This window comes from Chiloscyllium punctatum, chromosome 35, assembly GCF_047496795.1.
Source record: "Chiloscyllium punctatum isolate Juve2018m chromosome 35, sChiPun1.3, whole genome shotgun sequence".
Lineage (NCBI taxonomy): Eukaryota > Metazoa > Chordata > Chondrichthyes > Orectolobiformes > Hemiscylliidae > Chiloscyllium > Chiloscyllium punctatum.
The window spans coordinates 10355644-10367718 of NC_092773.1; the positions used below are offsets into that span (position 1 = coordinate 10355644).

The window sequence follows — 12075 nt, forward strand, 5'->3', positions numbered from 1 at the left end:
TGCCCTCTGTCCAGGAATACCGCTCTCTCCGTCTGGGAACCTCGCTCCCTCCGTCCGGGAACCTCGCTCCCTCCGTCCGGGAATACTGCTCCCTCTGTCCGGGAACCCCGCTCTCTCTGTCTGGGACACTGCTCCCTCCGTCTGGGAATACCTCTCCCTCCGTGCGGGAACCTCACTGCCTGTGTCCTGGAACCCCGCTCCCTCCATCCTGGAACCCCACTTCCTCCGTCCGGGAACCCTGCTCTCTCTGTCTCGGACACTGCTCCCTCTGTCCGGGAATACTGCTCCCTCCCTCCGGGAACCCCACTCCCTCCATCCGGGAATACCACTCACTCCGTCCGGGAACCCTACTCCCTTCATCCGGGAACCCCACTCTCTCCGTCTGCTCCCTCTGTCCGGGAATACTACTCCCTTTGTCTGGGAACCCCGTTCCCTCCAACCGGGAATACCGGTCCCTTCATCCGGGAACCCTACTCCCTCCGTCAGGGAGGTTGCCAACTCAGCCTTGGCAAGGACCTGGCACTGCACTGGGGCACACAGCCGGATAGAGGGAGGGGGTCTACAGCATGTGCCCACTCACATGGTCAGCAATGCCCCCTCATCAACAACCCACCGTACTATCCCACCAACTCAGGACGTCACAGCCTGCCCCTGCATCCGAGGGCACTTCAGAGCCCCATCTGTGGACCTCCACACCCAGAGCCTTGGACAGTGGAGGGAGAGGGGAGCCGGTGAGTTGTAACGCCTGTGGAACTGGGGGGGGCAGGCCATCGGTTTCGGGGTGGAACAGCAGACTCACTGCAGCCCTGTTACTGACAGCGCACAGCTCCAGACTGAGGGGTCACTATCCCTTCCCAATCCCTCCCTTTCCCCCTCCTCAGGCTCACCGACTCCTGACGGGAAGGAGAACCCCCTTTCCTGCTCCCACCCCTCCACCCAACTCCTCAGGGCCGGGCATAACCGCTGGGCAGTCTTGGTGGGGGTGGTGAGCTAACCACGTGACAAGTGCTTCCTTCAGCCTGGCACCACCCCTGAGCAATCCCACAGTATCCCCGCCCCAACGCCAGCCCCGGGCCACTGCCTCTCCACCGCAGCCAAAACGGCGTACCCATACTCACAGCATGGCAATGCCCCAGTGCTGCCCAGCTCGCTCGCCAGCTGCCTGGTAGCCGGACAGGCCAATCAGAGCCACTGTTGGGGTGATGGTCAAAGGTCCGATGTAGTTCAGCAGAATGCCAGGCAGACCCAGCAACCCGATCAGCACCTCCACCAGCGAGGACATGATGATGGCGCCTTGGATCTGTGGTGGGCAGAGGGGCAAGTCACTCCACTGGACTAGAGGGGCAGAATAGCCTTGGAGCAGCCCCCACCCTTCCCCGCCCTCTGCCCCAGTCTCCCGTGAGGATCCGCGACCATCAGGGAGAGCAGCTGAGAGATGAGCCATGGTGAACTGCCTAGTCACAGTCAGTCACCCCTCAGTGGGGACAAAGAGAAGATCTGTCCAAACCAGCCCACCCTGACATTCCCGAACATCACACAGGAACACCAACCTTCTGATGGCCAGCACACTCAGGACAGGCCAGGGGGAATTCTGGCCATCCCCCTCTCCCACCAGCCCTAGGGTCACAGAGCTCCACTTGGGCTATCTCCCTCCCTGCTTTCTCATCCCACTCCAGTCCCCATTCCCCCCTCCTCATCCGTGGGGCTTGCCTATCGGAGAAATGGAAACGTGACGCGGATTAACCCCCCCACCCCCCCCCCCCCCCCCCCCCCCCCCGCAATCCCCTGGCCTGTCAGAAGGTCACATCTCCACCTCCCCCCCCCCCCCCCCCCGCCCCCGCCAGCCCCACCAAGGCCTGGGCACATCACCAGCTCTGTTCCCGTGTCTAACAGTACCCTCACCACTTTACCCAACGCACACGGCTGGGCCAATGTGCTCCCACTCCGGGCTGGGAGCCATCAGGAGGGACATGGGATCTGAAGGAGGGAGGGTAGGGTCTGGTGACAACTGTCACTCACCGAGGTGGGTGGGCTCAGACCGGACAGAATCGAGGTGGGTCCCTCAGGGTCTCCCAGCCATTCTCCTGGTCAGACAGACACTTGCTGGGACCACAGCCCACCTAGGATTCTCCCACAGCGACACGGAGAGGTTTGACACAACAGCTCGGAGCTGGATGTCCGGGATGGAGCCAGCATCCCAGAGTCAGGGAGCTGAGAGAGAGGGGAGGGACAGGATCACTTCATCAGCCATCTCTGCTGACTGCCTCAGTGCATCACCGGGGGAGAGAGACAGAGGGACCCCTACAGTTCATGGCATACCCTGACACTGTCACCAACAGTACTCCCACCTTACCCCTCCCCTCCCGACCACCTCTCCTCGTGACTCCTGTCCCTCTCAGCCCAGACCTGGGTCTGAAAGGGCACACCATCAACGAGAAGACATTGAGGGAGCTGTGTCCAAAATTAAGGAGTACCCCTGAGAGAGCCTTACCTCTCGGATCCTGGGATGCCAAATATGCGAGGTGTCCATCACTTCGGAGCTATTCCTAAAGGTGATATCTTAAAGGTAAGGACATGGGGAAAACAGAGAGAGAGTCAAAGAACTGTAGCCTAATGCCCCTGGCCCTATCAGTGAGTGTGTGAGGGACTTGTGTGACGTATGTGTGTACGTATGTACGCATGAACGGACGCGTGCACGCACACACACACACACACACACGCACACACACATACCCCAGTTTTCAGCCCCTTCTCTAAGGAAGGATAGACTGGCCATTGGACACAGTCCAGAGAAGCTTCACTTGGCTGATCCTGGGGATGGAGGGACCCTCTTATGAGGACAGGTTGCGTAGGGTGGGCTTGTACTGACTGGAGCTCAGAGGAATGACAGGAGACCTTGCTGAAATGTACAAGATTCTTAGGGATATGGAAAGGTTGTTCCCCCTTGTGGGAGAGTCTGGGACCAGAGGATGTCATCTCAGAGAAAGGGGTCACCCACTGAAGAGAGAGATGTGGAGGAATTTCTCCTCTCTGAGGGGAGTGAGGCTGTGGGATCCTGTCCCACAGAGGGATGGTAAGGCTGGGTCACTAAAGGCTGAGACAGAGGGGAGGGAGGGGGGATCAATGGTGATGGGGAACAGGCAGGAAAGGGAAGTTGTGGGTGATCAGGTCAGCTACAATCTGATTGATTGGCAGAGCAGACTGGATGGGCTGAGTGGCCTCCTGCTGCTCCTATGTCTGAACGTGCAGAGCAGTAAGGGAAGGAAAATTCCTGGGAGGATGCTGGACATTGAGATGAGCATCCCTGAGAATGTCTGTTTCCAAGGAGCTGGAAGTCATGGCCTTGCCCCTGAGCCAGAGAGGAGCCTGCAGGACCCCTTCCTGAACCCTGTCCCACACTCTGATCCCACCCCCCACCCCCTTCATCCCGAGCAGTGAGTGTCAAACTCTCCCCATACCTGAGTTATTACATTTCCATTTCTCCAGGGACAGAATGGCTCGAGCAGGAGCAAGGAACGCAAAGGCACTGGCCTGAAACAAGGGCAACCTGTCAAACCCAACAACACAGCAATTACACAGGGTAACACACAGAGAAAAGCTCTCCCCCCAAGACTCTCAACACAAGGAGCGCGTGTTCCAGGTCCCCCACCCTTCGGAAGGTCCTTCCTGACTCCCTCCAGTCAGGTTGGAGGTGAGATCCAGCCCTCCCCTCCTTCATCTGAACTTCAGTGAATATATTCCAAAGTAATTGATCCTGCCTTTATTGGTCAGTCCTGGCATCCCAGGAATCCATCTGGGAAACCTTCAATGCACTCCATCGACATCCTTCCTCAGATAAGGAGACCAGAACTGCACACAGCATTCCAGGTGTGACCTTCCCACCGGCCTGTATAAATCCAACAAGAAATCCTTATCCCTGAATTCCAATCCTCTCACTGTGAAGATCAACACAGAGTTTGCCACCTTTACTGCCTGTTGTGCCTGAGCACTTAGTGGGCGGTGCATGAGGACTCCCAGGTCTCACTGAACATTTTCCTGTCTCACTTTACAGCCATTCAAATCATAATCTGGCTTCCTACTTTTGGTGCCAAAATAAATCACCTGATACTTATCCACATTATGCTGCATCTGCTATGCATTTGCCCATTCACTCAGTCTGTACAAATCACACTGCGACATCGCTACATCCCCCTCACAGTTTTCCCAACCACCCAGCTCTGTGTCATCTGCAAATTCTGGGGTAGTACATTTAGTTCCCTCACATAAATCATGAATGAATACTGTGAATAGCTGGGGTCCAAGTACCAATCCTTGTGGAAACTCACAGGTCACTGCCTACCATTCAGAAACAACCCATTTTATTTCTACTTTTTGATTCCTGTCTACAAACCAATTTTCGATCCATGTCAGTGCACTACCCATGATCCCATGTGCTTTTATCTCTGATCAGATTGACAATGGCTTGTATCCTGTGCAGATTGTGCAAGGGGTGCTGTCCTGTTAACCGATTCCCAAGTTTATTTTATCCTTGTATCCCATTTTCAGCCCAGAAGGACACCCCATTCCCTGAAGATTTCTTCTGGGGACTGAGTGAAGGTTCGAGATGATCGTGAGACCCAGGAGAGAATCGACTTTGGTCTTGGGATCTTGGACTGTGTGGATGGGTTGCTGGGTTGGGAGCATCTAGGCAGGGCTCAGTGTAGACAAAACCAGCAAGGGAGGAAACCATAACTCACAGACTTACTTTCAAAATCTGGACAGTATTTATTCCAGCCTTTAGCTGTCTGGGGTCTGAGCTCCGGAATTCTGTCCTGAAACCTCTCCCACAGTACCTGCTTCAACCCAAACTCTCTGACAACAATGAGAGTTGGAGACAATGTTTCCACAGGAGAGATGTGTCACATTCTGAGGGGGGACAGACGATGGGAGCAGGAAGGAAGTTTCCCCCTCGCTGCAGCGGACAGTGACCAAAGTGGGGGGGGGGGGGGGGCCGCAGAGGGCGAAGGGAAGGGGTAGGAGGTTTCAATGGGATGTGAGGGAAACCTTTCTCACTCAGAGGAATCTGGAACTCTCTGCCTGTGAGGGTGGGAGAGGCAGAAACTCCCATCACATCTCAGCCATATGTAGATGTGATGGTCAGGCTATGGGCCGGGTGCTGGGAGGTGGGGTTAGAGCAGTGAGATGCTTGTTTCAGGACCAGGACAGCCCCGATGGGCTAATGGGCCTGAATCTGTGCACTCCGACTCACTGATAAGCTGAGGTCTCCTGACCTGATCAGACAGCGATGCCTACAGATAGGGAATAGTGCGCATGTTCAAGTACAGCTGGACAGAGCAGAGACTCGGAGTTGGATTGGAGTCAGCGTTCCTGGTCAGTGCCCATCGGCTCAGCACACAGCCATAAGGTGGAGCTCTTACAGTGTGACAGGGTCACAAGGCAATGATCAAAGCCTCAAACTCAGGCATCAAGCCAATGGCCCAGCTAATTATTATCACAGTGCTGACCAAATCTCACCGTCTTCAATCTCACAGCATTCCACTGTTCAGGTTTCACTCTGTGTCACAGAGACAGACCCTTCAGCCCAACTCGTCCATGCTGACCGGAATCCCAAACTCAACTGATCCCACCTGCTTGCTCCTGGCCAATATCCCTCCAAACATTTCCTGTCCATCGAGTGGTCTAAATGTTGTGACTGTATCCACATCCACCACTGCCTCTGGAAATTCACTCGTTGTGTGAAAAAGTTGCCCCTCATGTCCTTTTTAAATCTCACTGGAAAGATATGCTCCCATCTCACAGAAAATACCTTGACCATTCACTATATCCACGCCCCTCATGATTTTATAATCCTTTCAAAAGGTCACCTCTCAGCCTCCTACACTCCAGTGAACAAAGTCCCAGTCTCTCCTGCGAACCCAGCAACACCCTGCTAAGTCTTTTCTGAACCCTCTCCAGATTAATAACCTCCTTCCTATAACAGGGCGGCCAGAACTGGACACAGTATTTCGGAAGAAGCCTCACCAACATCCTGTACAACCCCAAGGTGATATCCCAACTCTGAGGTCTGAGCAATGTGTACGAGACACCTTCTGAACGACCCTAAGTGTATGGGAGGCAAACTTTCAAAAGGGATATACTGAACCTCTCCATCTCCCTTGTTCTACAACACAAGCCAGGGGCCTAGCATTAATTGGAAAAGTCCCACCCTCGTTTGTTATATCAAACTGCAATCTCTCGTATTTATCCAAATTCATCTCCATCTGCCACTCCTCAGCCCACTGACACGATTGATCAGGATCTCTTTGTAATTTTCGATAATAATCTTCACCGCCCACAATACCATCAATTTTGGTGCGATCCACAAACTTACTAACTAACGCCATCTATATTCTCATTTAAATCACTCAGATAAATGGCAGGCAATAGCTCACCCAGCACCCGAACCCTGTGGAAAACCAATGGCGATCGGCATCCAGTCCAGAAAACACCACCACCCTCTGCTCCTCACGTTAAGCCAAGTTTGGATCCAATTGGCTAACTCCCCCGGAGCCCCAAGCGATCCAAGTTTCCAAAAAAAATTACCCATCATCTCTACCACCTTGAAGGTCAAGGGCAGCAGGTACATGGGAACACCACCCCGTCAAAGTCCCTCACCACCCTGAATTGGAAAGATATTGTTGTTCAGTCACAATCCTGGAATTCCCTCTCCAAGGGCATTGTGGGTGTCTCTCAAGCATTCATTTGAATGGGGCAGCTCATTACCACCTTCTCAAGGGAAGGGGCACTGAATGAAAGGTTTCTGAGCAATACTCATGTTCCTTTGCTTGGATCGAATCCAGAAACACAGCAACTTGGAGCACAGTGTAGGCTAGTCCTGAAGGTGGGGGAAATGTGTGTGTGACAGACATACCTGCAGCCCAGGGTACTCTGAAGCAGCGTTGTCAATCCCACACAGAAGAAGATGGTCCCAATCAGTTGACTGGTGGCCCACTGGTCAAAGCCAACACACATGGCATCAACCAACAGGAAGGGAACAGCAATGGTCCCACTGAAACAGGTCAGGTAGTGCTGGAGAGCAACAGGACAGAAAAATCCTCATGGTGGTCAGATCACATAAACACACCACTCCCCTCTTCAACACAACCCTCCGCATTCACATACAGATGGACAGAGAGACAGAGTGAGGGAGAAAAAGAGAGAGAGAGAGAGAGAAACACAGAGACAGACAGAGAGAGCGAGCGAGAGAGAGAGTGAGCGAGAGAGGGAAAGAGAGGAAGGGAGGCACAGGGAGACAGAGAGAGACACACGGGGATAGAGAGAGAGAGACGGGGACGGAGACAGAGAGAGTGTGAGCGAGAGAGGGAAAGAGAGGAAGGGAGGCACAGGGAGACAGAGAGACACACGGGGATAGAGAGAGAGAGAGAGAGAGAGAGAGAGAGAGAGTGGGGATAGAGAGAGAGAAAGAGAGAGAGAGAGACAGGGAGAGAGAGCGTGAGTGAGAGAGATGGGAAGAGAGAGCAAGGGGGGAGAGGGGGAGAGAGAGAGATGGAGAGAGGCTGTACAAATCTACAAGAGACTCATGACATACTAGAAGTTGAATGGACTGATTTCAATTCGAGCAAGTATAGTTCTGTCGAGAAAGCTATTGTAACTTGTTTCCGAATCAAGTTGGGCCTGTTTTGTATTGGTATTGGCTTGTTTTCACATTGATTTGACCATTTCAGGATTATGGGATACCTGAACAAATATATTGCTAACATTCGAGTTGCAGATGTCGAACTTGCATGAAGGAGAGACGAGACAAGAGGACGGAGAAGCCAGAGAATGTGTATGAAATGTCCTTGGTGTTGTTCAGTGAGGAACAGGCTCTCTCTCTCTCTCTCTCTGGCTGCTGTGGTTATGATATCAATGATGCTCTTGCTCAGTGCACGGACTAGGTGCTGAGAGATTTCCGACTCTGACGGAATTGCTTATGCAGCATTCCCAGGTTACACAGTCATCCAAACGGACAGAGCGACCAAGTTAATGATCCACCCCTTAGTCAATAAGAGCGGTGTCACTTTAATCACTCACGTCAGGGGACTGCTGCATGCTCTGTTGTGTGTCACGTCATCCTGTATCTGCACTACTCCCCCTCTCAGCTCCCCCTCTTCACTGCTCACTGCCAAACAGTCCGTCTCCCAGCTCCTTCCCTTGCCATTATCAGTGACCATACTGAAACCCCCTGGTAGTCTCTTCACACTCCAGCTCCCAACTGACCCAGAGTGTGGTCACATGGCATGAGCTCCTCGTTGCCATGCCTACAGGCCGGGCCCTGCTTGGGAATCAGTGCCTGGATGGTTTAGATATTGACTCCATTAACTCACAGTCCATTATTGCAGGAAAGAGACAACCTGTTCGAGATTGCCAAGCTCTCTGCGGAGGACAGGATGGGAGATACTGAGAGGACTTGACAAGGGGGATGTGGAGATGTTGTTTCCCCTTGTGGGAAAGTCTCAGACCAGAGGGCATCATCTCAGAGTCAGGGGTCACCCACTCCAATCTGAGGTGAGGAGGCATTCCTTCTCTCAGACAGGAGTGGAGTTGGGGGATCAAGGTTGAACACGATCCAACCACTGCACATTAACACCACATTCATCTAAGTGTGGCATCAAAGAGCCCAGAGTAAAACTGGAATCAGTGGCTATCAGAGAGCAAACCTCCACGGGTTGGACTCATTCCTGGCACACAGGAAGATGGTGGCGGCTATTGGAGGTCAGTTACCTCAGCTCTAGCTCATCCCTGCAGCAGTTCAGTGACCTTCCCTCGATCAGAAGGGTGGGGGGGTGTTCATCGATGATTGCACCATGTTCAACACCATTTGACCATCCTCAGATATTGCAGCACTCCATGCTAAAATGCAGCAAGTTCTGGACAATATCCAGGCTTGGGCTGACAAGTGGCATTTGTGTGCCATACAAATGCCAGGCTGTGACCAGCTCCCACAAGAGACAACCTGACCACCACCCCTTGACATCCAATGGAGTTACCATCACTGAGTCCTTCTCTACCAACACCCTGGGGATTACCATCAACCAGAAACTGACAGCCATTTCTTTAAGCCATACCAACACAGTGACTGGGAATACTCCCCTCCTGACTCCCTGAAGCCTGTCCACCATCGACAAGGCACAAGTCAGGAGTGGGATGGAATACTCCCCACTTGCCCCTAGATGGGGGCAGCTCCAACAACACTCAAGAAGCTCAACACCATCCAGGGACAAGGCAGCCCACGAGATGGGCACCACATCCACAAATACCCACTCTGGTGCTCAGTAGCAGCAGTGTGTACCATCTACAAGATACACTGCAGCAATTCACCAAAAATCCTCAGACAGCACCTTCCAGACCCAAAGGACAAGGGGCAGCAGATACATGGGAACACCAGCCCCTGCAAGTTCCCCTCGGAGCCCCTCACCATCCTGACTTGGAAATGTATCACTGTTCCTTCAGTGTCACTGGGTCAGAATCCTGGAACTCCCTCCCTCAGGGCATTGTGGGTCAGCCCACAGCACAATGGACGGCAGCGGCTCAAGACACCAGCTCACCCCCCCACCTTCACAAGGGGCAACTAGGGGCGGATGTTAAATGGTGTGCCTGGCCAATTTTGTGAATGAATAACCGATGTGTGAAGCAGCAGATTGGAAACAATGATCAACATTATTTGCAGTCACCCAGCAGCAGCCAGCTATTGGACCAGGAAAGATCGGACAGGTTTGTACGATGGTATTTTCACCCTGTCGCCCCACACAGACACTGACTCACAAAGGTTCTGACAGACACACACAAACACACATCCAGAAAGGGCCCACTTCACTACCTCCCCTCCCATGAGACACACCCTGTCTCGATGTCTTTCCTGTCACCTGGATCCCCAGAAAGCACGGGGTCGTGAACTGGATAAAACATAGCCGGGCAGCGCCAGCATTCAGGACAGGATGGGACAGGGGCCACTGGCTGAGGTGGCACATCACTCTGGGACTCACCTGTAAACCCAAGAATATACAGAGATACCAAGGTGGGACATCTTCAACAGTGTAGATCATGTCCAGTCTCTGTGCCTCACTACAAGCATGGCTGTCGGAGCTATCCGATAAGGAAGACTGTAAGGACAAATCCAAACCAAGAACATCAACAAGGTATTCTCCATCTGACCCTGAGACATCACCCCCTCCCCCCCACACCCTGCAGAACCAGCCCAGCTCCCCCTCTCAGCACTGCCCACTGCTAGGGGCCAAGGTGACTGCTCTGCAATGTGAATTCAAACCCAGGCTTCTCTCAGACAGGGGACATGGCCTTATCTCTCCACAATGCAAAATCTCTCTCTCTCTCTCTCTCTCTCCTCTCTCCGTCTCCCACTCTCTCCCATCCCCCATCTCTCCCTCTCTCTCTCTTCCCCCCCTCCATCTCTCTCGCACCCCCCAGCCTCTCTTTCTCTCTCTCTCTCTCTCTGTCCCCTGTCTCTCTGTCTCTCTCTGCCCCCTCCATCTCTCTCTCTCTCCACCCCCTTCTGTCTCTCTCCCCTCCTCCATCTCTCTCTCTCTCTCCCACTGTCTCTCTCTCTCTCTCTCTCTCCTTCCCCCCCACTGCTCTCTTCCCCCACCGGCCTCTCCCCCACGGACCAGCCCGTTCCTGAGGGGATAAACTCTCAGCCAGCTCCCAAGGGCAATCCCAGCTCCCAAAGCCCACAGACCCTTCCCGTAACTGAGTGAGAGAGGGTTTACAGTTCCTGTGTCCCACCACCCCAGGCAAGAAGCTAAGGATATACTGTCCCAGAGTCCACAGGGAGAACTTCAGGAGTCTCTCAGAGTAAGCTTTCTTGAGGCTTACACATCACTCATCCTCCCTCCTTATCCCCTTGCCTGGTGCACACAGACCTTGTGGGTAACATGGTTAGCTCAGTGGTTAGCACTGCTGTCTCACTGCGCCAGGGACCCGGGCTCGGTTCCACCCTCAGGTAACTGTCTGTATGGGAGACTGTACAAACTCCTCGTGTCTGCGTGGGCTTCCTCCGGGTGCTCGGGTTTCCTCCCACAGTCCAAAGATGTGCAGCTTAGGGTGGATTGGCGATGGGAAATTTCCCACAGTGTCCAGGGATGTGCAGGCTAGGGGGGGGGTGGGGGGGAGGGGGTTAGCCACGGGAAAGGTAGTGTTAGAGGATGGGTGGGGTGGATCTGGGTGGATCCTCTTTGGAGGGTCAGCTTAGATCCGATGGGCCAAATGGCCTGTTTCCCCCTGCAAGGATTCTCAGCAATTGGCTAATATTTGAGCTTGGAGTTGCAAACTGTTTAGAGTTGGGTCACACACAGGCCATAGGCCTGCCCATGCCTGCGGGCTACTGGACAAAGAGAGTATGGGGGACATTCCTGGGAAAGGGCACCGACAGTGGGAATGAGAGGACACAGCATATCGCCAGATCAGTGCATCAGGCATTCCCCCGGGAACTGGGATATGACAGAGCTGGTGCACCGAGATGCACAATGATCAGTGTCCTCAACAAGCCCATACACCAACTGATTGACCAGCTTCACTCCCAGTACAACACAGGGTTCCCAGCAGCTAGTCAATCCACAGAAACCGAAACCAGAGCAGGAGACCACAAACTGGAGAGTTACCTTGTCAGCGACAGTGTTCTGTTTGGCATAGACAGCCATCAGCTCAGTCACCTCTGTGTCCTGCTCACCAGGAACCACAGCAGCTCCATTGATCACCACCTACACGGACAGGAGAAAGATCCATTAGAGAAACAGGGCTATCTGGCTGGAGTGACAGCTTTCCCCTCTCACTCTCCTCCCGATACACAACTCTCTGCCCCAAACACACCAGATGACATGAGAGCAGCAGGAGGCCACTCAGCCCATCCACTCTGCTCCACCATTCAATCAGATTGTGGCTGACCTGCTCACCCACAACTTCCCTTTCCTGCCTGTTCCCCATCGCCCTTGATTCCCCCCTCCCTCCCCTCTGTCTCAGCCTTTAGTGACCCAGCCTTACCATCCCTCTGTGGGAGAGGATCCCACAGCCTCACTCCCCTCA

At 53.6% G+C, this 12075-nt stretch overlaps 1 protein-coding gene across 3 annotated transcripts in view; it reads right to left on the bottom strand.

Moving 5' to 3' along the window:
* Nucleotides 1-12075, bottom strand: part of LOC140459641 (solute carrier family 23 member 2-like) — a 63875-nt gene that overhangs the window by 32275 nt on the left and 19525 nt on the right. For all 3 annotated transcript variants that reach the window (XR_011953840.1, XM_072553952.1, XM_072553951.1), the window contains exons 3-8: nucleotides 11655-11753; nucleotides 10026-10142; nucleotides 6911-7068; nucleotides 3459-3547; nucleotides 2492-2559; nucleotides 1119-1300 (exon numbers count right to left, since the gene is read on the bottom strand). Coding sequence is in view for 2 of the 3 variants with exons in the window: in XM_072553952.1 (XP_072410053.1) it covers nucleotides 1119-1300; nucleotides 2492-2559; nucleotides 3459-3547; nucleotides 6911-7068; nucleotides 10026-10142; nucleotides 11655-11753 (713 nt within the window). In the remaining variant the exon portion in view is untranslated. The remainder of the gene's footprint in view (nucleotides 1-1118; nucleotides 1301-2491; nucleotides 2560-3458; nucleotides 3548-6910; nucleotides 7069-10025; nucleotides 10143-11654; nucleotides 11754-12075) is intronic.